This window comes from Lissotriton vulgaris, chromosome 11 (assembly GCF_964263255.1).
Source record: "Lissotriton vulgaris chromosome 11, aLisVul1.2, whole genome shotgun sequence".
Classification (NCBI taxonomy): Eukaryota; Metazoa; Chordata; class Amphibia; order Caudata; family Salamandridae; genus Lissotriton; species Lissotriton vulgaris.
In genome coordinates this window covers 1010536208-1010556978 of record NC_141699.1, presented here as the reverse complement: position 1 = coordinate 1010556978, position 20771 = coordinate 1010536208, and the positions used below count along the sequence as shown (strand labels likewise).

The 20771-nt window shown below is 42.8% G+C and overlaps 1 protein-coding gene across 2 annotated transcripts in view; it reads right to left on the bottom strand.

Annotated features, from left to right (window-relative positions):
* Positions 1-20771, bottom strand: part of WDR49 (WD repeat domain 49) — a 339477-nt gene that overhangs the window by 152487 nt on the left and 166219 nt on the right. For both annotated transcript variants that reach the window (XM_086944927.1, XM_086944926.1), the window contains one exon: positions 7327-7425. In XM_086944927.1, the coding sequence (XP_086801053.1) occupies positions 7327-7425 (99 nt within the window). The remainder of the gene's footprint in view (positions 1-7326; positions 7426-20771) is intronic.

The window sequence follows — 20771 nt, the reverse complement described above, 5'->3', positions numbered from 1 at the left end:
CCATTGGTCCTGACGAAAGCCTATAGATCCTCTGACTACCAAAGGCTGAAACATGTTGACCTCTTTTTAAACTTTATATATATAGTGCACTTGAATCCCTTACCAATTCGAAGAGTGCACCAGAAATTTTATTCATAGTCCGAATCCAGACTTATTAAATTGCCTCTGTCTGGCTGTCCGGATTTTTAATAACGACACCACCACTAGAGCCCCCACTTTCCACAATCACTACTGCCTTAAACCTAAGGCAAAACCTCCTGGTGGAGGGTGCACAAGACAAAAAATGACTTAATGATTACGCACGCACGTGTAGAAAAGCGGGGACACAGTATATACCGCTGAAGAGAAATTACCAACATACACGTGTATGAGGGTCATATTTGTTGGGAGATACCAGTTCCTCGACTTGTGAACCCAAGGTTTAAGCAGGACAAGTGATCCTTCCCCCCTTCTGATTAAGAAAGTTAACTACGGAGACTGAAAGGATTCTCACTCTGCCTCCCCCATCCCCATGATTATACACGTAAATATATCCATGCAAGACACATGTTCTATTGTCAACCATTTGTTTGTTTCAGCCCTGAGGAATCGCGAGTGCGATGAAACACGTGTCGGCTGGCTGTATACTGCAATAAAGACTCCACGAATTACCCTTCATTGGAGTTCTGTTGGCTTACTTCTGCCACTTATGTTGTTTAACTAAATTTGTTGTATTGTTACCTTACAATCGTATCACTGTGTTTGAGTGCATCAGCAACCCCCTTTGTCAGTTAGTCAAGTGGCCTTTGCCCACTTAGTTTGAGTGGTTTAGGTTTGTCCACTCGCCGCTTTGCACCTGTAATTTGTTTTGGAAACCGTTGTGCGTATGAACTGGCAGTGCACCCAAGTCCTAACTGAACAAAAACCTCTAGCTGTCATAGGTGAAGATGTGTCTTAGAGTTTTCATGGTAAGGAAGCTTGATTTTGCTAACTTATGCAATTGCAAAAGAAACAATTGATGGACAGAATGCTGAACAATGCAAACTTTCACCCCCAGTCACAAGGATCTGGGTTTAATCCATAATTTCTTCGCTCACCACATCACCCCAGTGTGGACCCAGCAATATGCTAATGAGTCTTGACTCAGTCCCTTATGGGACCAGTCCAGCCTGAACTGCCAAGCCAGGAGTCAAGCTACCCTGGCTGATGAGGGGTAAAACCCCGAAACCGGTCCTAGGATGCTTGTTTCCAGACCAGGGAGGACCTGGCTGGCAGTTCGGACTGCACAGTTCCCATTGGGGGCAGGGTCAAGACTGATTTACCTATGACTGGGTTTAAACTGGAGTGGCGAGGGGAGCAATTAAACTATGGATTTAGGCCCAGATCTCTGTACTGAGGTGAATGTATGACATTTTTCTGCATTCTGTCCATCAATTTTTCTTCCTGAACATATGCAATTAGGCATTCATTGATAGCTTGGAGTCCATTGTAATTCCAAGGTATCTTACTTCCATGGTTACTTTAGGTGCAGAGTGGGTCATAATTTTTCAAATCACATGTGAGCATTTCAGTTTTGGATGCATTCAATTTGAGATGGCGCCATGTCATCAACAGCTCACAGGCAACTGAAGATCTTTGAGGATTTCCAGTTTAACCCCTTGCATGCTGCCGCGATTCTGCACCTGTGCGGCACATCCCAATCACGTGTGCGGTCATAACGGCCGGGAACCGTCATCAGCACACGAGCACTGTGTGCCATGACGGCTCCCGGCCGTCATCAGCATGCAAGGGGTTAAAGGGTATTTGTGTGTCGTCTGTGTAGTTCTAGCATGTGAGTTGAATTTCATTGATCATTGCTGGCAATGACTTCATGTAGATGTTGAAAAGCAAGGGTGACATGATAGGGCATTGAGGGACGCCTTCTTTTACGGTATAGGGATTGGATGAGAAAGGAAGAGTATGAATGACATTTATTCAGTTTTGAAGGTAGGATCTGATAGAGTCTAGAGCAGTCCCCTCTATGTCGGCTTTGCTGAGTAGTTGGATTAGAGTGTCATGATCAACTGTGTCAAAGACAGCTGAGAGGTCTAATTAGAAGTAGTGTAGCAACTTCGTTCTGGTCTACTGTGTTTTTATGGTCATTCTAGATGGTGATGAGGGCAGATTCTTTGCCTCTTCTTGGATGGAATCCTGTTTGGAAGTTGGAAAAAATGGAGTTATCTTGAATGAATTGTGAGATTCGGGTGAATACTTGGGCATATTACCGAGATGTGCATTGCAAAACGCACAACGCACATCTCCGTATCGTCGGCTATCACCGGATTTCATCGCCTAATTAGCGCGCAATTATCAATGCGCATCAGGCAGGCGATCAGAAATCCGGCGATAATCAGCGATATGGCACATTAGCGCATGAAAACAAACGTTGTTTTCATGCGCAAATGTGGGCCTTGTTAATATGGGGGGGGGGGGGTAGATTCAACTTTATGATCCACACCCCCATGTCAACAATGCCTAACGCCTGATCGGAGCAGGCGTTGGGAGACCTGCGATAAATGAGTTTATTGCAGGTGTTTGTCTCCCAACGCCTGCATGGGTAATAGGGTGTTCCCACCTCCAACCGCATTTTACATGTGGTTGGACGTGGGAACGCCCACTTTGCATGTCATTAGCGATGTTTATCGCCGACATGCAAAGTGGGCTCGGGCCAGGCTTTAAAGTGCCCTTGGTAATAGGGCTCTAGCAGTATCGCCGCTTTTTCGGCACTATTCGCCGAGAAAGCGGCGATACAAGCCCTTGGTAATATGCCCCACTGCTCTTTCTATCAGTTTGCCCTGGAAATGTCCATTTGTAATTGGTCTGTAGATGTTTGGGTCATGTGGGTCCAGGTTGGTTTTCTTTAATAATAGGTGCCTGTAAGCCTTTTTTAAGTCTTCCGGAAAGACTTCTGTTGTTAAAGAATTATTAATGATTGCTCTGACTGGTGTGGGAGCAGAGGCGGTTAGAACAATGGGGCATATTACCAACAACTAGCGATAATTATCGCTATGTTGGTTTAGCGGCGATATTTTTATCGCCGAGCTGCGGCGATTTTTTATCGCTTAGGAACCTTGCTATTATCAAGGTTTATCTCCTAAGCGATAAAAATAGTCCGAAATGCATGAATATCGCTGAAAAGTCAGCGATATTCATGCATTACCGAGCTAATGCTCTTAGCCATGTTATCCACCTACCATTGGATAACATAGCTAAGAACTGCTCAGGGGCAGGTGTTAGCTTTTGGAGATATTCGCGCTTAGCGCGAATATCTCCAAAAGTTGGTAATAGGAGATAGCGATGTTAGCGACGGTTTCCAGTCGCTAACATCTTGGCACGCCCACTTTGCATGTCATTAGTGATAAATATCACTGACATGCAAAGCGGGGCCCAAGATGGTCGCTATCTCCTACTAGCTGTCGCTAACTGGTGTTAGCGACAACTAGGTAATAGGGAGATCATTTTATCTCTGCTTTCTTGGCTTTTAAAGCCAAAAAAGCGGAAATAACCCCCCTTGATAATATGCCCCAATGTTCTTAAAAATTTGGGGTGGGCAAGGGGCAGAAAAAAAGTCAGGTGTCCTGCTTGGTTTGACTAAATCCACAAATTATGTTTCTGATAGGTGCCTGAAGGAATGCAGAGACTGGTTTAGCCTACCCTTGGTGGGATTGTTAAAAATGGGTTGGTGCTGGTGGTTTTCCTTATTTTTTTTTTAAATAGGACTTCAACATGTTTGTTTTGGTTGTGTAATGATTTACCAGTTTATCTGTAAATTCCTGCGAAATGGGGAGAGTTTCTTCTCTGCATTTAGGTTTACAAAATTCAGTAAGGATTTTATAGCATTCTTAATTTGCACATTTAGCATTTTGAATTGTCTGAATTTGACCTTTTTTTAGCTTTTTTGATAGTTGGCTTGTATATTCTGTTAAGTTTGTGTTTAGGTGAGAAGTTTGTCTTGAGTGTTATTTGTTTTGAGCCAGGTGCATTGCAGCTTTGCAACTTGTGTTATCTTTTTTTGTTTTGCATTAATCTAAGGTGCTTGTTTTCTTTTGTCCTGTTTTGTTCTTTTTAGCTGCATTAGGATATCAAAAGCTTCCTGGAGCCACTCATAGTTTTTGAACTACATTTATTGTGTCTATCCCCTAGATTCATCAAAGTCCCGTTTTGCGAGTCTGTAATAGAGATTATTAAGGAATCGCTATTACAGACTCGCAAAAAGGGATTCATGTACAAATCGCACATTTTTTTGCGATTCCTACAGCTTCCTTATTTGCGATTAGCTAATCGCTAATCGCAAATATGGAATAACTCCCAGTCATCCCTATGGGCCTAAAGGCCCATAGGAATGAATGGGATGACATATCAATGTGTGAATCGCTATTAGCGATTCGCATTTCGAGTTTGCGATTTCAAGGGTGCAGGGGTGTCCAAAGGACACCCTGTTGCACCCCTGAAATGACATTGGATGCTGGTGTTACGCACACACATGTCCCAAGGACATGTGTGTGTAACATACAACTTAGAAAAATGCACTTAAGTGTATTTGTCTAAGTTTCCGCTATTTACCACGAGGTTTGACTTCGCGGTAAATAGCGGCCCAAAATTGCGATTTCGCATTTTTTAAATGTATCATGAATTGCATTTAAGGAATCTCAAATAGAGATTCCTTAAATGCAATTGCTCGCAAATTTGCGATTTCTATAATAGCGATTTTTGCATTTGGGATGATGAATCCCAAATGCAAAAATTGCGCTCGCAAAGGGCCAGATTCTCAGAATCTGGCCCTTTGCGAAACGATTTTCGTTTCACGAATCTGGCCGTATCTCTGTTTTGGATGTTATTTGTGTTTCTAAGTAAGCAGAAAGAGCAACTTGCAGTTATCTGGTCATGCTAGACCGGGGAAAGTCACAAATTCTGTCTGACTGTGATTAAGAGTGAGTCAGGTAAAGGGACCAGGTTAGTCCTGTTGAAGTGTTACTTTCTCAAGTCTGGTAAAAAGAATTATGTTGACGTCAGTGGAGGACACCAGGAGGAACCATTTGGTGCAAAAAGCAAGTCAGGCAATGCGGACAGTCATTGCTGTATCACAACTAGCCGGTCGCTGCTTGAGCCTCACTTTTGTTGTTTGTCACAGTTACTGTCAATGCGAAGTGCTGTCGGTGCGAAAAGCAGGTATCACCAGTGCTTTGTTTAGTAAGTCGTCATGGGTGACAGAGGTTTGGCAGGAACAGGCCCGTTCACATTCGCAAAAAGCACAAACTTTCGGATTTTCACCTTTTTCTTATGGAGGAGCTCTCATTGGTGCTAGACAATGGGTCCAGGAACTGGAGGGCACCTTTTAGTGATTGTGACTCACTCCAGCTGTGGCTAACAGCAGGACTCAGGCAGGTCCAGTTGCAGTTGGGCAGTTGCAGGGAGACCGCCAGAAACTTGTTGTGACCCTTTACCTCACACAGGAGGTCAGCCAACTGACTCTTGGAGTACCTATGGGTAGCCTGGAATCAAAGTAAGCAGGTCCAAACTTCCTTCTTCAAACAGCGAGCACTCCTTTGAGCAGCAGGGCAGTTCTTGCAACAGGGTAGGCCTTCTTCTAAATCTTCCACAGGTCCAAGATCATTCTGATGAGTGATTCTGGAGGTCTTGTTTTTATACCTGGCACCAGCTTTTGGGTTTTGGGTATGCTAAAAAAGTGATTCTGGTCAAATATTACTATTGTCCAGTCTCCAAATTGTCTGATGTGACAAAAGGCAGGGCAGGCCTACTGTCAGGTTCCTTTGTGTGTGCTGCAGGCAAAGCCCTTTGAAGTGTAAGTGAGAATGGGTACAGCCCTTCCCCATCCATTCTGTCCATACTTAAGTCTCCTTTGTCTCACTGTCTGGAACCAATACACAAACCACAACAGCACCAACATTCACAGTCATGTGACTCTAGACACTAGCAGTAAGGCACAGTTCGTCCAGACAAATGTCTACTTTATAAAAAGTGGCGTTTTCAGAAGTGTAACCTACAATTCAACTTCATCATTAGAGAGAATTTTAAATTACAATTCATTTTAGTGTAAACAATATACCTATATCTGCTTCCAATCTGAGGTTTGCACTTATTAAATGTAATAAGGGAACCCAATGCTAGTCAATGGGAGAGATCGGCCTTACAGCAATGAAAAATAACTTTAGGAGTTTTCACTGCCAGGACATGATAAACTTACGTACAAATGTCTTACTTTTAAATTCCATGCAACCTGCCCCATAAGCCTTTAGGGCCTACCATAGGAGTGACTTGTAAAGATTACAAACTAGGTTTAGACTTGGCAAAAGTTTTATTTTACCAGAGCTAAATGGTAGGTTAAAACTGCACTGCCGGCTGCCAGGCCTGACACATGTCTTACAGTGCTACTTTAGTGGATGGAACAATATGTTCTGCTGCCCACTAGTAGCATTTAATTTACAGACCCTAGGCTTAGGAATTACTATTTAGTAGGGGCTTAGGCATAAATTAAGTGAGCCAATTAGGCGTGCTACAATCTTACCATGTTTGAAGGAGAGAGCACAAGCACTACAGCACTTGTTAGCAAAGATAAAGTGCAAAGATTGGGGCAATACCATGCGAAATGTCAGGACTAACACTTTCAAACACTAGTTTTGTGAATCGGGCCAATTTCATATCTTACTATGTAGCATACTTTTATCTTCTTTAACTTTCCTTACCCTCAAACTCCTTTTTTAACTTTTAACCTGCAGTGATGGATTTCCATTGTTAGGTCACACTTTCATGGTTTCGTTGAAGCTAGTGTCTTACAATGGAGCACCAAAGGAATGCTACTTCTCTTAATGCAAGTCCCTTAGTGTGCCTGCGGAGCTTAAACAAAACAAATCTTGTATGCCAGAGAAAGGCTGTAACCAGGAAGTGATGATTTGAGACAAGGAACATGGCAGCTACCTCCTCACAAAAATATCATCCACCAAACATGATTTCACATGATTACATACATAGGATGAAATGTATTCTTGGAATATTTACTTGCTACCTGTCTGCAGTGGGTTAATCAGGCCAACCATTCTGCTCAGCTATGTTTACTGTATGTTATTGCAGAGAATTCACCATGTTGGTGCATTTTTGATTATTCTTTTTTTTCCAAACTAGAGAAAATAATCTAAGGAAACATATCTTCTTCAAAATAGAATTAAACACACTCCTTGTAAGTTTTCAAAAACATTTGTAGAATCGCTGAGAGATCTGTTAGAGTTTTCCCATTTACCACTCAAGTCGAACAGTGTCTCTGCACATTTCTATGAAAAAATAATATCTTACCAGACTTTAACTTGGATGCTCTTCCAGGATCATGATGAAGTTTACGAGAAGCATTTTCCGTACTGTTGTTCCAAATTACAATTTCTCCATCATAACTCCCTGCATTAAAATATAATTGGAAATACATTCATCAGTAGCTTCTTTTCTGAAACAAGTAAATATAAGAAAGGAAATATCTTGTATTCACCTTCACTCAAATCAGTCTTGGTCCTGCAGTAACAGGAAAATTCCAGCCCACACTTACAAGCAAGGTAACCTCTTAATAGTAACAAGAAACACAATATTGAGTTTGACAATTTGAGTCTCAACAGAGAGTCAAGTTTGGTTCCTATAACTCAGTCAGTGAAACTTCATGTCTGGGCATACCTGCTGGACATAGAGCGTCTCAAAGTGATGGATGAACTGCTTCAATACATCTTACCCACTGCTAAGTAACTGTGCTGCATTCCAATCTATCATTCATTTACCCTATATACCACCTCAGACATGAAACAGCCATATGCAAATCAACCTTGGTCCTGCTCCAATAGGAACAGTCCAGTCTGAACTGCTATGCTAGGTCACCAACTATCACAGGGGGGACCCATTAAACCACGAAAGCATCTGGGAAATTAAACTAAACTTACAAAATGATGCCTATGGTAATGCTCTCTGAAATATCTAATGTCGGACCGATACCATGAATTATCTGTCCTCGGTTTTTTAAATACTCCTTGAATTAATCTCAAAGTATACTTTGTATTCATTCATCTAGTCACCATCTAAACAATTCAATAAATCCAACAAACAAAAGCTGGTTTGTATAACTTATTTTAGTAAACCATATCTTTTTTCATAAGGAAAGTAAATGTTCTCTTTTTCTGATTCTTTTTTACTTTTTTTCATACATATATATATATATATATACACATTTAACATGTATGTTTATACAATATCTACAATATCTACATACATAAAGACAAACACAAAGGAGCAAAGAAACTTTCTCCTGAACCGTTTTCGTGGTTCTAATGCCCAATTATTCAAACAAGGAAATTTATGGCATTTGATTATAAGACCTTATTCCTTTGTCTTGGTCACCACATCCAATTCTAATGGAGCCTGGGAAGGTAAAATCCTTTGTACTTCCTTTTTCTTTAAGGCTCTCATCAAATCTTTTTAATTCAATTCAACATTTTATGGTGGTGCCTGTATAGAAAAAAGGTCGACGCGTTTCAGCCTACAATAAATTCAGGCCTCTTCAGGACTTTGGGCAACAAAATTTTTTCCATTAAATTCCAACGGGTTATAATGTACACGAAGAAACCAAGGACAAATTTTCTTGCGCAGGCTAAAAGATATACTGCAGTTCTAAATCCATTGGAAAAGATAGTGAAGGTTTCATTAGCCACACAGATGAACGTGAAAGAGTAGTCCACCTCTTTTACAAATTACGCCGTAGTTGCGACTCCAACGTGACTTTTCAAAATGGCTACGAGAATGCATGCAGGCATTATGTAGGGTTCGCGGCGGGTGCGCAACTTCTCATTTCAACGTCCGGTCAGTCCACTGACATCTCTAGTGCTATGCTAGGTCAGCACTCAATAGAAAGCAAGCCAACCCAGACCCAGTGAGTGGTAGCATATTTCCTAAGGCACAGTAAGCGTTTGTAGGAGAGGACCCAAACAGACATCAGATACTAAACTGTTAGCTGATGGCTTCTCCAATTCAGATTTGGTATAGTTAGAAATGATTCTTTGGAGGAAAATAGTAGATTAAGAACTAAAAGGTGAGTATTTTTGAGTAAGACAACCACCATAAGGTCAGGAAAAAAGCACCCTGTTTCAATTTAGTTTTTTGTTCGGTATAAGCAATAGGTGGTGTAAACTTGTGTTGCCAAAGTGGGTCTTCCCCGATTGACATCTCACTTTTACATCACTTATTTGACTTGAAATGATGCACTAAAGGTAGGAAGAGAAATACAGATAACCAGAGAAATACAGATAACCAGGACCATATTTAGTTGACTACAGTCACACAAGGAATATGAAACCTCTGAAAGAAGTGCAATTATACATATTGTATTTCCGTAGACAAAATCTGACAAATAAATCTGCTTGAACATAGGCACACAGATATAATTAAGCACTACAAAATCCCTCCTCCTCATCTTGCAGACTCATCAGCCAGATCCCTACACATTAACCTTGCTCACATCCAACTTAATTCCAAATTCCTTCTGATCCCTCTCTTAGTTTGCTGACTCACCCAACTCAGCTTCTGATTATGCACTCCCAGTAGGGTACTCTGCAACAAGAAAGCATAGTTTTGTTGGTTGAGAATAAGGGACAAGGCAGCTAAGCCTACTGTTTTTCTTTCACTATCCTGACGTGAATTTCAGCTATAGCCAAATACTTAGGTGGCCCTGAGAGGTGCTTAGAGGTAATTGACCTCACACATGTTCGCATGATTGAATTGTTACTTTGTTAATGATTGAGCTACCGTTCAAAATTATATTTACATTATAAGGGAGGATATGGGTGCTCCTTGTCTGATGCAACAGGGGCATTGTGCATATACACATCCCAAAATGTGGCACCCAGCCAACTTTGCATGTGTGGTTCTTAGCTTGTTAAGACACATGTTGGAGGTTTCCTGTATCCACAACAGTGAGTGAGCACTATCATGCTTAGTCACCGGCTATATCACACTTTATCCCTACAGGAGTGACCCCACTCCTGTACACAGTTGCATCATCCAGATCAACACACAGAGGAGGACCACATTGGTTGAGTACATAGTGAACCAATGGAGAAACCAGGGCTATAGTAACACACTTTGTTTCAAAGACAAAGTGCACCAGGTTTGCTCTGTAGCCATAATATTACTGAACTATGTATTTGTTTATTTAGAGGTTTTCTATAGCGCTAGCCAGACCCGAGGGTATCGGAGCGCTTTACAACATGATGAAGAGGAGGTAAAATACAGAACAGTGACAAGGAAGGCAAATATAGAAGAGTTCAAATTTACAGTTCTGCTGAGTGTCAAAGGAGTGTTAAAGAGGTAGAGAGGTTGAGGGATCCGAGACAAAGCCATGAAGTAGAGGGGTCAAGAGATAGCCTCGAAGCCTCAAGGAGGCAAGTCTTGTGCTGTAATTTTCTCTTTGCGGTGCCGACCCAGTGGTTGCGAGTTCGGAGGGAGTGCAAGGGGTAGGAAGAAGTTGGGCGAAGTCTGAGGCTGCCCGGTGAGAGCGCGATGTCAGGTGACTGTCTGGAGGGGGCGAGAGTGTCACATGATTGCGTTTGGGAAGGCGCGGTTGAGGTAAAGGGTTTTTAGGAGGCATTTGAATTTTGGAAAGGAGGGGGTGGTTCTGATGTCGACTGGGATGGCGTTCCAGATTTCCTGAGCATTTCCTGCAAAAGATCGGGCTGCAGTCTTTTGTTTCCGTGTTTTCAGGGGAATGAGTAAGAGGGAATTGGAACTTCTGTGGTTTCTTGATTGACCGGCTTTCTTCAGTTTGGAGGCAAGGTATTCTGGTTTCCCTGTGTGCAGGGCTTTGTGTGTGAGGCAGGCCGTTCTGAAGCTGGCTCGCATATCTACTGGGAGCCATTTTAGATCTCTGAGCGTGGGGGATATGTGGTCACATTTTTTGATTCCGAAGACCATTCTGGCTGCTGCATTGAGGGTGGTTTTGAAAGGAGCTAGGTGGGAGCGAGCTGAGCCGGAGAGAATTGCGTTTCCATAGTGCAGTTTGGACAACAACAGGGATTGGGTGGCTTGTTTGAGGTCGGTAGGAGGGATGTGGGGTTTGATTTTGTTGAGTAGTTTCAGATTGAGGAAAGCGTTCTTGGCAGAGTTCTTGATGTGATTGTTCATGGAAAGTTTGGGATCCAGGGTGATTCCCAGTGATTTGACCGAGGTTGCCAGGGTGAGGTTTCCGTTGAGGGCATCAATAGCTTTCAACCAATCACCGATTTGTGGGTTTTCTTCCTTTTTGGAGATGAGGAGGATCTCAGTTTTTCCTTGATTGAGTTTGAGGTGGTTTGTTGAAAGCCATTCTTGGACCTCTTTGAGAGTATTGTTGAGTCTTCGGATGTCATTAAAGGAGGAGGTTTCTAAGTAGATTTGGGTGTCATCAGCATATTGATGAAAAGGGATGTTCGCTTTTTTCAGAATGGCAGTAAGGGGTTCCATATATATGTTGAACAGTTGAAGAGAGAGAATGGATCCTTGAGGGACACCTCTGTTCACGGGGAGGAGTTCGGACGAAAATGATTTGATTTTAACTCTTTGGGAGCGGTTTTGGAAGAAGGAGGAGAACCATTTGAGGACCACTTCGTCTGCACCTACCCCCTCTTTGAGGGCTTTGATGAGAAGACTGTGGACAACAGTGTCAAAGGCTGCTGACAAGTCTAAGAGGATGAGTAGACAGCAGTGGTCTGAGTCGAGGGAGTTGAAGATGTCGTCCATGATGTTGAGGATTGCAGTTTCGGGGCTGTAGCCTTTTCTAAAGCCTGATTGGTGCTGGTCTAGCAGCTTGATATTGTCAATATGATTGTTCAGTTGACGGAGGATGCATTTTTCTAGGATTTTGGCAAGGAAGGGAAGATTGGAGACAGGTCTGAAGTTATTCAGGTTGGTTGAGTCTAGACCAGATTTTTCAGAAGTGGAGTGACTTTACCGACTTTGAGGAAGTCTGGTATGGTGCCAGTTTTAGGGAACTGTTTATGATCTCGCACCACAGTGGCGCCAGGGAGAGTTTCAGCTCTTTGACCATTTGGGAGGGAATGGGGTCAAGGTAGTGGGATGTAGGCTTGGAGGAGGAGATTAAGTTGAGGATCTTCGATTCTGTGATGGGGACGAAGGAGCACCAGGTTGTTGTCGGTCGCCTTCTCGTGGGAGTTTCAATTATTGGGGAGCAGTTTTTGTCGGGGGATGGATGTTAGTGTCCAGTGAGAGTTCGATCATGGTGATTTTTTTGTTGAAGAAGTTGGCGAAGTTGTCACATAAGGCTTTAGAAGGCTGGACGAGGGATGTCGCTGGCTTTGACTTTTGTTTTTTGATGATGTCAAAGAGTTCTCTTGGTCTGTTTTTGGCCTTGTCCAGCGCGGTGCAGAAAAAGTTGAATTCTTCATTGTTGATATGTTGTTTGTACTTTCCTCTAGCTGCTCTGATCCGGTGAGGGAGCAATCTTGGTTCCAGGGGCTGGGTGGGGGGCGTCAGGAGTTGGTCATTTCTTGGATATATGCTCAACTGTGCCCGGAGCTCGATCTCAATGCTCCCACCCTGCAGCCATGGGTGTGAATGCTGGATGCAGCTGTTTCAGAAATAGTTTCTCCTCAGTATCCAAAATGGGTTATCAATATATGACCAGAGTCCGAGTGCAGGCAGCAATGCTAGATCGCAGTTGACACCTCGCACTGGCCCCATAATGCCTGCAGCGCTCGGCTGACCAATCACCACCGGCCTGCCCGCCCACCCTACGGCAGCTACATAGCTGCCAGGATTTCAGATTGCTATGTGTTACATTTTCATAATTTCAGTGTAATTATGAGTGACATTTCAACGACTATGAGATTGTGAGCAAAATGAAGCAATGAAGTTGAGGGAAACATATAAATAAAAGAAATTACAGACATTTGAGCAACAAGAAACTCCACCACCAGGCTACAAATATCACTCTGCTCCCAACACATAGGATACAGAATATCTCAGAAGGGCATTTTTCAGTCCCTGCTCTGCCACTAACTGACATGGTATCCTGTCAGGACTAGCACATTGTACATCGCCACACCCCACACATAACTCTTGTGCACTGGTTATAGTGAACAAAGTGATGCTGGCACCACCCTATCATTTTCCAGGTCAGTTCACAGCAGTAAGAACAATACGAGAAACAAGCAAAAAAATCTATGCCAAAAGGTAATTGGATATAGTGCTAATTGGAGTTAACTGCTACAGAGGGAGGCCACTGCCTATGGTAGGAATACCGGCTGCTGCCTAAATATCATTCTGAGCAATCTAAACATGCACATCTTAGAGAAATTACAAGCGACACAGCGTAACAAAAAAGCAAGTAGTGTGACTATCATAGTATTTGTGTACTGTACTGACTGTATACTTACTTTTAACATGTTCTGTACCCTCCACTAAGTTGAATCAGACTGCAGGCTCGGTGCGTCGACTCAGGAAGTTTGAATTTCACCACAGGCAGTGGCCATAATACTTAGCCACAGTGCCAAGGGGGACATACCACTTGACTGGGCCCGGCATTCTCATTGGGCACTAATCAGGCAGCAGGCTGTCTGACTCAGCCGCGTGGCACCGTAATCTCATCGTAAGATAGACACATAGTTGCAGAGCAGTGAGCTGCCTGTCAGAAGCCCATGGCATAGCTCAGCTGCGAGCAGCCCAAGCCTGTGGTAGGATTGCGTGCAGGCCACGGGCAACGCACTGCCAACTACCACACACAGGCTGCAGCGCTTCAGACATATAATGCAGATGCATCAGATATGCATGACAATGCATTTCAGTGCAGTGATGCGGAGCACCTTTCTGAAATGCGTTAGTCTAACACCTGACGCATGGTACTTGGCAGGACTGCAGCTTCTGCAGAGTCTGTGAAAACCGAGATCTATAAGGCAGGACCCCCATATACCAAGGAGTTCATGACGACTAGGTTTGCAGGCCCCAGTCCACGAGTGGCAGACTGTGGTTCGTGGGCTTTGGCTGGAGTGCCTGGAAGCACCAACAGCTTGCTGTGGGCAATTTCGGGTAATTGTTGTGGGAAGTATCCATAAGGAACAAGGAGGGGAAGGTGAGCCACAGTGTGTTAGGCGCGGTAGCATTGGTGCTGAGCATGGGTGCGTGAAAGTGGCCGGCCTGGGTGTCAGTGTGCTTAGTAACCACGGAGCTCTCCTACCTTTCCCCCTATCTCCTCTTTTACCCTTCGAAGGGCTGAGCTGCAGTAGTGGCGTGTGTACTCATGCCTCCAAATGGGGGACTTAGTGGCCATCCTTAAAGGGCTCTCCCGCCACTGGTGTGGCCCCTGGAAGGAAAGGCTGCATGGGGCAGCACTGCCTTTGGAGTAGGGCTGTGTTCTACTTTCTGCTCCTGCAATGGCACAGACGTTCCAAAGCTGGTGGGAATACTACCCTGCATGGTCCTACATGGACCTTTTATTGGTCTGGACTCAGTGGACACTGTTCTGGTGTTTTGTGCTTCAGGCCCCTGCATGGCCATCTCCTTGTTAATGTGTCACAAGTCACCACCCACCATCCACCCTCTGGCTGCATGCAAAGTAGAAAGTGCGTACTGAACTTCTACCTGGCACAAGTATGCTGACAGGTTGGATTCTATCGACCATCGAGAGATGCCAACTGCCAGTGTACTCACCAACAGGATGAATTTATTATAGACTAATTTTACTGAAATGTAGACGGAAGGAAAGAATTGACCAGGAGATTAACAAAAAATAATGCAATAGCAACTTCAAAAACTGGTGGATTTCATGGATACTTAGATATCGATCATGGCAGAAGATACTAGTTCCACGGCCAGGACAGAATTAGAATAGAGGTGGGACAGGAGAATACATTTGGTCAGATTTACAGCCCTGAAGAAGTTGTGAGGAACTCCCCAGATGGCAAAACACATGTTGGCTGGGCATATGAAGTTATGAAAATTAAAGACAAAGTTCATAGTGTCAACACTACTACAGAAACTTTGTGTAATTTTGCATGTGTTTAGGATATGATTTGTGTTTTATTTGCTGACAGAGGAACATTTCTTCTACATAAATAGGAATTAGGGTGGAAAAGTAGTTTTACTCACTCCCTTTTTAACTCCAAAAATATCCCTGGTCGGCCCCAGCCATGATCCCTTGTTTAAGGTTATTTCTTGCAGATTGTTACAGACGTTAAGATATGGCAGTGAAGCACTCCACGGGCGAGATGCAGCTGTTCTTGACATAGCTGTTCAAAATTCTATGGTCATCTCTTTTGCTTACCAGTGAATGCCTCCCCAGCCCAAATTCGTTTAGACTTTGGGCTGACAAATCAATCTTTTGCAAGGTTGGGGGTCACCTTTAATAGTGGCACAAACTAAGAGCATTTCCCGATGACACATTAAGCAAAACCTTATGGTGAGAGCTTTCAAGAAATGAAAGTTCTCCTGCTCTACTTTATCTAGAATGTGTGATTACCACTCTTGGAGTTCGATTACTATGGGATCTTAAAATTGCACCTGCATTCTTTAAAAAAAACAATAAATCAATCCATAAGGAAGCCATCAGGAATTAAGGGTAAAGATTTACTAGCAAAAAGGTCACATGGTTGGATGATTTTAATTGATTATAAAACCCTCAAACCACAGAGCTATTTATCTGTGGCTGGAACCAGCATTTGAAGAGCAAATGTATGTGGTTCCACTTCGGTCATCTACCTGCATAGCTGCATACTTTACCCTGGTATGAAGTCACAAATTCCTGTCATCTACATGAGATTGGTATCGAAGACTTGATCCACTTTTGTGTATTTGCCCTAAATCTTTAATCGAAAGGAGGGTTCTCCTATGAACGCCTTTTAACATTCGGGGCATACGATCATGCAGACAAGCAGTTTTAGCCTGCTTCAATTTCCTGGATACATCTTTAACCTGTCAATCTACCAAGTTTCTAAAGAGGCACCTTAAAAGTAAGGTGCAGGTGGAATTCCCAAAACCATGACCTAATGATTAAAGAAGCAGTACCTCTGGCTAACAGAATTACATTTTACTCTGTGGCTTGACAAACTGATCTTTTTTTTAATATATTTTTTCAAATTTTACAGATACCAGTCTGACTATTTGATATCCTCTTTTTTACTTTACAAATATCTGCAAATCAAAACAATTCTTATCATCTAACTTTGTAAAGATTTTAATTCAATTGTGGCTTGACTATTCGATGCATTGTTCAATATTTTACAGATTTTGTCTGACTGCGGTAGAGCCCCTCCAATGAACTATGTTTCCCAGTGGGCCATGGACATCACTACTAAAGGGAAGATGGCCATCCAAGATTTTGGATCTTCGGGTATACCTTTCCTTGTGATGCTCAGAATTCTTGATAGGAAATTGTGCTACAATGTTGCTGCCGCCAAATCTTGCTACATGGACGATCATTTTCAAACATCAAGAAATTGCCTACCTAAAGAATTGGATTATGGACATTTATGGCTTACAGAGAAGTATCTTGAAATCTTATATCATACTCCATGCATATGTTTGAACTCTTAAGACTGGGTTTGTGGGTTCTGCTAAGAGTTCCTGTTATGGAACAGGATGGCTTCTTAAGAGGACATTTCACATATATTTAAAAGATAATTGAACATAGTGTATATGTCTTACAGAACTAAATTAGTAACTATACTCAGTTTCCATAAACACGTGTTTACTAACAGCTTGAGGTATTCTAAGCATAGGGAGATGTGTACTTCTACATGTAATAAGTAAGATATTTATGTTTATTTGTGTATAGCTTTCAGAAAGTTCCAGTTACCTGTGAAAGCATAGGAAGCTGATTACACAAAGCTATTGCTAAAGTATATCACTTCAATATTAGAAGTTATGTTAATTGTAAATTAAGGCATTTGTCTGTTCTGTAGATAACCACTGCAACCTGCAGACTTCCCTGACTCCGGAAGTAAAGAGGCAGAGTGTCTCTGCGTTCTCTCTTAACCCAATGCCTTTTTCCCACTTCTACCTCTAGCCCTCCTCTCTGTATATGGGCATTGTTGAGGATGCCAGAAAATACATCCCTTCTCTTGGTCTTGTTCACACGGTTAGTGCAAACCTAACAGGCAGTTGGCTCTTCCACACAGGACTGAAACGTAGCACACAGGAGGACAGCCAAATGATCCTTGCAGAACAAATCGAGTCCTTAGGTACAAGTAGAAAGCAGGGAGCACTGCTGTCATATTCAAAGCAGGAACAGAGAGAACTTCAGTCTTCTGACTCTTCACCAAGTCCAGTCATATTCTGATGGTCTGATAAATGGGTGCCATTTTTATTAAGCAATTGATTATAACTCCGAATCCAAATGCTAAGAGAATACCCACTGCTCATCCGTCCAACGTTTGTAGCCATTCCTGTTTGCTTTCCTGAAATCTATCCAAGAAATCTTTGATCAGGACAGCATGACCGTGGCCCCAGACTCCACCCATGGTCTGTACTATGGAAATGAGGATCCACACCTACAATCCTGCCAACCCCCCTCTGACTGTACTGGAAACTTGATATGACTGTGAGGCAAGACAATAAATAAAAGGGGATTCCAGTTCAAATGGGCATGGGAAAGAGACAAAGAATATGAAAGAGGGAGCGGCCTTACATATCTTTGCTTTAGGACATTTTTTCCTTTTAGTTCTTCAAGAATACTGTAACATATTCCCATACGTGGGTGTGCCCAGGTGCTGATATGCAGGCCGTTTAAGAAAGCATGCTCAACCAGGTGTATTAAAAAGCCTCCAAACTTCTTCAAAAATAGTCATGTCCTCTACACTTGGACAGTAATGGGCTTCTGTAATACAACCAATGAGCTGTCCTCCCTGTGATTTCAATAACATTAAGGCATGTGGTCAAGTGGAAGCCCTGGTTTTTAAGCTTCTCCAGTATACTTGGAATAATTTAATAACCTTGAGAGATAGTCAACATCCTTCAGTCTAAAAGAAAGGTTGTATGACGTTACAACGCATACTTTTACAACACATGCCAATACAGCAAATTATTTACAACACAACATCCATTACAATGCATTCCATTACAACGCATGCCATTACAACGCATCTCTAAAAACTACCTTTACAACGCATTCGATTACAATGCATACTACCTTTACAACGCATACCATTACAACGCATACCATTACATTGCATGTTTGATAAGTATTGGATAGTGTAGGGGTAAAATTTACTATTCTAACTCCAGGGGGGTGCAACAGTAGGTTAAGTGTTGGATAGTGTAGGGGGAAAATTTACTACTTTAACTCCAGGGGGTGCAACAGTAGGGTAAGTGTTGGATAGTGTAAGGGTAGGAAGTGTTGTGATGGTATGCTTTGTAATGGTATGCGTTGTAATGACTGCGTTGTAATGACATGCGTTGTAATGGTATGCGTTGTAGTGTCATGCGTTGTAATGGTTGCGTTGTAATGCCATGCATTGTAATGGATGTTGCGTTGTAAAAGTTTTGTTGTAATGGTAGTGCGTTGTAAAAGTTGCGTTGTAAACGTTGTTTCCCAAAAGAAACATTATGAGACTTCATATGATGTGCCTTATTTCAGGCAGTGTACAAAATAAAACTGAAATGCAATAAGTGTTCATTGTTGTGTCACCAGGTTCTGGTCAGTGGAAGAAAAGGCAAGGCTCCTTGTCACTTAGAAGGGAAATTATTGAGAATTGGCATGAAATGCTGGTGGAAAAGCACAATTTGTCTGAAGGAACAATTACGTGCAATACAGACTTAAATATCTAGGGTTAACGTTTTTATAGCAAACAGGAGTAGGCTGAGGAGAGGGGAGTGTTGAACAGATAATCCATACTAATAATATAAAGAGAGAGCCCAAACCTTTGAGGCGGGTAATCTCAGGAACCACAGCACCAATCACAACACCCAATACAGCGTTGGAAAGGGCAGTTGCAGCAGGACATAGGCTATACAGACGCCCACCATATACATTTAAAAGATAAAAGAACCGTGCCAGCAAAGTAGTCCCTTGTGGGCGTGTCTGGGTTGTGCTGTGGGCGTGTGCTGGGGGTGTGACAAACACTGGGGTGTGTGGTATGTTCCACCCTTCATGCCATGTCTCATATTGTGTGCTAATCCCACCCTGCTCCCTTTAAATACCCCTGCACCCCATGATCATAACCCGCCCTTACTCCTTAAAATACCCCAACACCCTTTAACACTAACCCATCTTAACCCTATAAATATACCCTGTACCCCAAAACCCAAACCTATCCCTAAACCCTAAAAATACCCCAAAACCCAAACCTAGCCCTGAACCCTATAAATACCCCTGTACCTCAAAACCCAAACCTACCCCTAAACCCTAAAGATACCCCTGTACCCCTAAACCCAAACCTAGCCCTGAACCCTAAAAATACCACTGTACCCCAAAACCCAAACCTACTGCTGAACCCTAAAATACCCCTGTACCCCAAAACACAAACCTAGCCCTGAATCCTTCAAATACCCCTGTACCCCAAAACTCAAACCTACCCCTGAACCCTAAAAATAACACTGTACCCCAAAACCCAAACCTACCGCTGAACCCTAAAATACCCCTGTACCCCAAAACACAAACCTAGCCCTGAACCCTAAAAATACCCCTGTACCCCAAAACCCAAACCTAGCCCTGAACCCTAAAAATACCACTGTACCCCAAAATCCAAGCCTACCCCTGAACCCTAAAAATAACACTGTACCCCAAAACCCAAACCTACCGCTGAACCCTGAAATACCCCTGCACCCCAAAACACAAACCTAGCCTGAACCCTAAAAATACCCCTGTACCCCAAAACCCAAACCTACCCCTGAACCCTAACATACCTCTGTACCCCAAAACACAAACCTAGCCCTGAACAGTAAAAATACCCCAGTACCCCAAAACCCAAACCTAGCCCTGAACCCTTAAAATACCCCTGTACCCCAAAACCCAAACCTACCACTGAACCCTAAAAATACCCCTATACCCCAAAACCCAAACCTAGCCCTGAACCCTAAAAATACCCCTGTACCCCAAAACCCATACCTATCCCTAAACCCTAAAACTACCCCTGTACCCCATAACCCAAAACTATATCTGAACCCTTAAAATACCCAAACACCCCAAAAACATATACCTAAGTACCCCAAAACATATACCCCTATACCCATACTTACCTTATCCAAACATTAAAAAAAACATGCTTTTACTATTCATGCATTTACAACGAATTTCGTTGTAAATGTAAGCGTAGTAAAAGCATATAAAATGTAATGCCATGCGTTATAATAGTATTGCGGAGTCATGGTACTTTCGTAATGAAAGTATGCGGAGTGATGGTATGCGGAAAGAAAGTTGCAAAATAATCGTGTTTACCCTCCCCCGGTGAGTACATTGGTGGCACGGCGGCCCACATCTCCAGCAACATACTCATATTTTTTCATCACCCATTTGAAAAATGCACAGGTCTCTCTCATTGATGGCCAGCACCAACATACACTTTTAGACACACCTACCGCCACAAGTTCTAGAATTGCGAACTTTAGAGCTGGGGAGCTATGTTCGAATCTCGGCATCAGCTCAACATCCTGTGATTCCAGGCAAATCGCTTTGTCTCCCCGTGCCTACCACAAATGAATGTGTTCTTCTGTAATGTAAATTGTGCTTATGCCATGTTGTCGAGTTTGCGCTATACAATATTGCAAGGAAAAATAAAGTAGGGAAA